This window comes from Raphanus sativus, unplaced genomic scaffold (assembly GCF_000801105.2).
Source record: "Raphanus sativus cultivar WK10039 unplaced genomic scaffold, ASM80110v3 Scaffold0817, whole genome shotgun sequence".
Taxonomy (NCBI): Eukaryota; Viridiplantae; Streptophyta; class Magnoliopsida; order Brassicales; family Brassicaceae; genus Raphanus; species Raphanus sativus.
The window spans coordinates 25001-27701 of record NW_026616132.1 but is presented as its reverse complement, the minus strand read 5'-3'; the positions used below and the strand labels follow the sequence as shown (position 1 = coordinate 27701).

The following is a 2701-nucleotide window of genomic DNA, read 5'->3' as shown; positions in this document are numbered from 1 at the left end:
AATTTATGAGATTAAAATTCACATGAAAACCCTAAACCTTTTCCTAATACAAATCGGATATGGAAAATTTCACAATCGGATTATGTTATATTCCTATATCCGATTATGTTAAAATTCCTAACACATACTAAACTAGAAATTTTACAAATCCTTATCCTAATGGTAAAAGCTTTAAAACCGAAATAAACTTGCTAAAACCCTAAAGCCAAATCGATGAGAAACTAAAAAGGAAATAAAACCCTCAAACCCTTATAAGCTATAAATCGATTGCATGGTTTTGCATGGTCCGGTTGTGTGGTACATGTACCTCTTATAGATGATGAGCTTGTATATATTACAAGAGTTGTCCACACAAACCGCATAGGTCGATGATGTTTTCCATGGGAATAACTAGACCTTGTTGCACTCGTCCATATCATATAAATTTCACAAATTTTACAAACCGGTTTCCTATGATATTTGATTGCTTGAAATTAAACATAGAAATTCATGATCTAGGGAAATCGAATTCTCTGATGGACGAGGCAACATATATATTTATTTTTATAAGATCTTACAAGACCTAAAACCAAGCTTGAAATTTTATTTCAGATGCCAAACATTGCAAACTTGGATTTTGAACCCCTAAGTGTAAAGGGTGACAATTACCTTCAGTGGGCTTTAGACATTGAAATCTCCCTCGGAGCCAAAGGCCTAGAGGAGTGTATTGTCGAAGGAAATGAATCAAGTAAGAAAGACAATGCTAAAGCCCTCATGATGATTCGCCATCACATTGAGGAGAGCTTGAAAGCTCAATATCTCACAGTGAGCAATCCATACGAGTTATGGAAAGAGTTGAAATCGAGATATAATCACCAAAAGACTGTGATCCTTCCGGAAGCCATGTATGAATGGACTCATCTCAGGATTCAAGACTTTAAGTCTGTGAATGAATATAACTCAGCCTTGTTCAGGATAGTCTCAAAGATGAGACTATGTGGCGAGAAAATAACTGATAAGCAGCTACTGGAAAAGACTTATCAGACAATGTCATCAAGCAACATGTTGCTCCAGCAACAATATAGGCAGAAAGGTTTCAAGACCTACAGTGCTCTCATAGCCTGCCTATTGCTTGCTGAACAGAATAATGAGTTGCTTATGAAGAATAATGACCTGAGACCACCCGGAACCAAACCTGTTCCTGATGCACATCATGCCTCAAAAGAAGGTAAGAACAACTCCGAAGCTAACCATGTCCAATATGACCAAAGGGGTCGCGGTTCCTCATTTGGAAGAGGTCGCGGCCGTGGAGGTCAGTGGCGAGGACGTGGACGTGGTGGCTATGGGAGAGGGCGTTACAACCCTTATGAGCGCCCAAACCAGTCCAGCAATGGGCGTGGTAGAGGCAGAGGCAATGGGTCGACTACTCGACCACAGAATACAGGAAACTCAGTGTGTCATAGGTGCGGAGTATCTAACCATTGGGCAAAGAACTGCCGAACCCCAAAACACCTGGTTGATCTCTACCAAGAGAGCATCAAAGGCAAGAACCCGGAGGCTCACATGGTATACAAGGATGGCGAGGATGACTTTGATCATGACAAGGATGATCTCATGGAATATGAGACTTCAGACATTCTGAAAAATGACCAAGTTGATTAAAAAGATGCATCAAACGATTTGTGTTTGAATGCTTTGGTGTTTTAGGCTTTTATTTTATTTTTAAGATCTTTGCATTTTATGTTTTATGATTTTATGATTGAACTTTGTTTTATTTTATTTTATAATAATATGAATGATTCAGATTATATTTTATTGTTTAGAATAAAAGAAGTATGGATACACTTGTGGTCGACAGTGGATCAAGCCACACAATTTTAAAGGATAAGAAATTCTTTATTGATCTAACAATGAAAGATGCAAATGTTAACACAATAGCTGGTATATCATCATTGATAAAGGGCCACGGCCAAGCTTACATATTGTTACCAAAAGGGACACATCTAGAAATAGATGAAGCATTGTATTCTCCAGATTCTAATAAAAGCCTGTTGAGCTTTAAAGACATTCGAAAGAATGGTCTTCACATTGAGACTGTTGGAGAAGGAGCCAAAGAGTTCTTGAATATATATGAACTCGGCCAGGATCACAAAAGGGTCTTGGAAACTATACCAGCTATAGCTACTGGCCTTTACTATGCCAAGGTCAGTGTAGCAGAAACTAATGCTATGATAAGCAAAGATATAAAAGAAAATTTTAATTTGTGGCATGACCGGTTAGGGCATCCCGGGACATCTATGATGCGTAAACTCATTCAAAATTCTAATGGCCACAGCCTGAAGGGCAGGCGAGTTATCCCTAAAGTCCATACGTGTGTGCCTTGTGCACAAGGGAAACTCCAAATCCGACCATCAGCAATTAAAGTGACTAAGGAAACCATAGGTTTTCTGGAAAGAATACAAGGTGACATTTGTGGACCAATACACCCACCTAGTGGGACATTTAGGTACTTCATGGTACTCATTGATGCGTCCACAAGATGGTCCCATGTATGTTTATTGTCTACTCGGAATCTAGCCTTGGCTAGGTTGCTGGCTCAGATCATAAGATTAAGAGCACACTTTCCAGACTTTCCTTTAAAGACTATACGTCTTGATAATGCTGGTGAGTTTACTTCCCAAGCTTTTTATGAATACTGTATGTCCATGGGGGTGACAGTTGA

At 39.1% G+C, this 2701-nt stretch overlaps 1 protein-coding gene across 1 annotated transcript; it reads left to right on the top strand.

Moving 5' to 3' along the window:
• The first annotated feature begins 591 nt into the window (after positions 1-591).
• LOC108830964 (uncharacterized) lies at positions 592-1641 on the top strand. The gene has a single exon (XM_018604527.2). It carries the CDS (start codon positions 592-594, stop codon positions 1639-1641), a length of 1050 nt encoding a protein of 349 aa, XP_018460029.2.
• The last annotated feature ends 1060 nt before the right edge of the window (positions 1642-2701 follow it).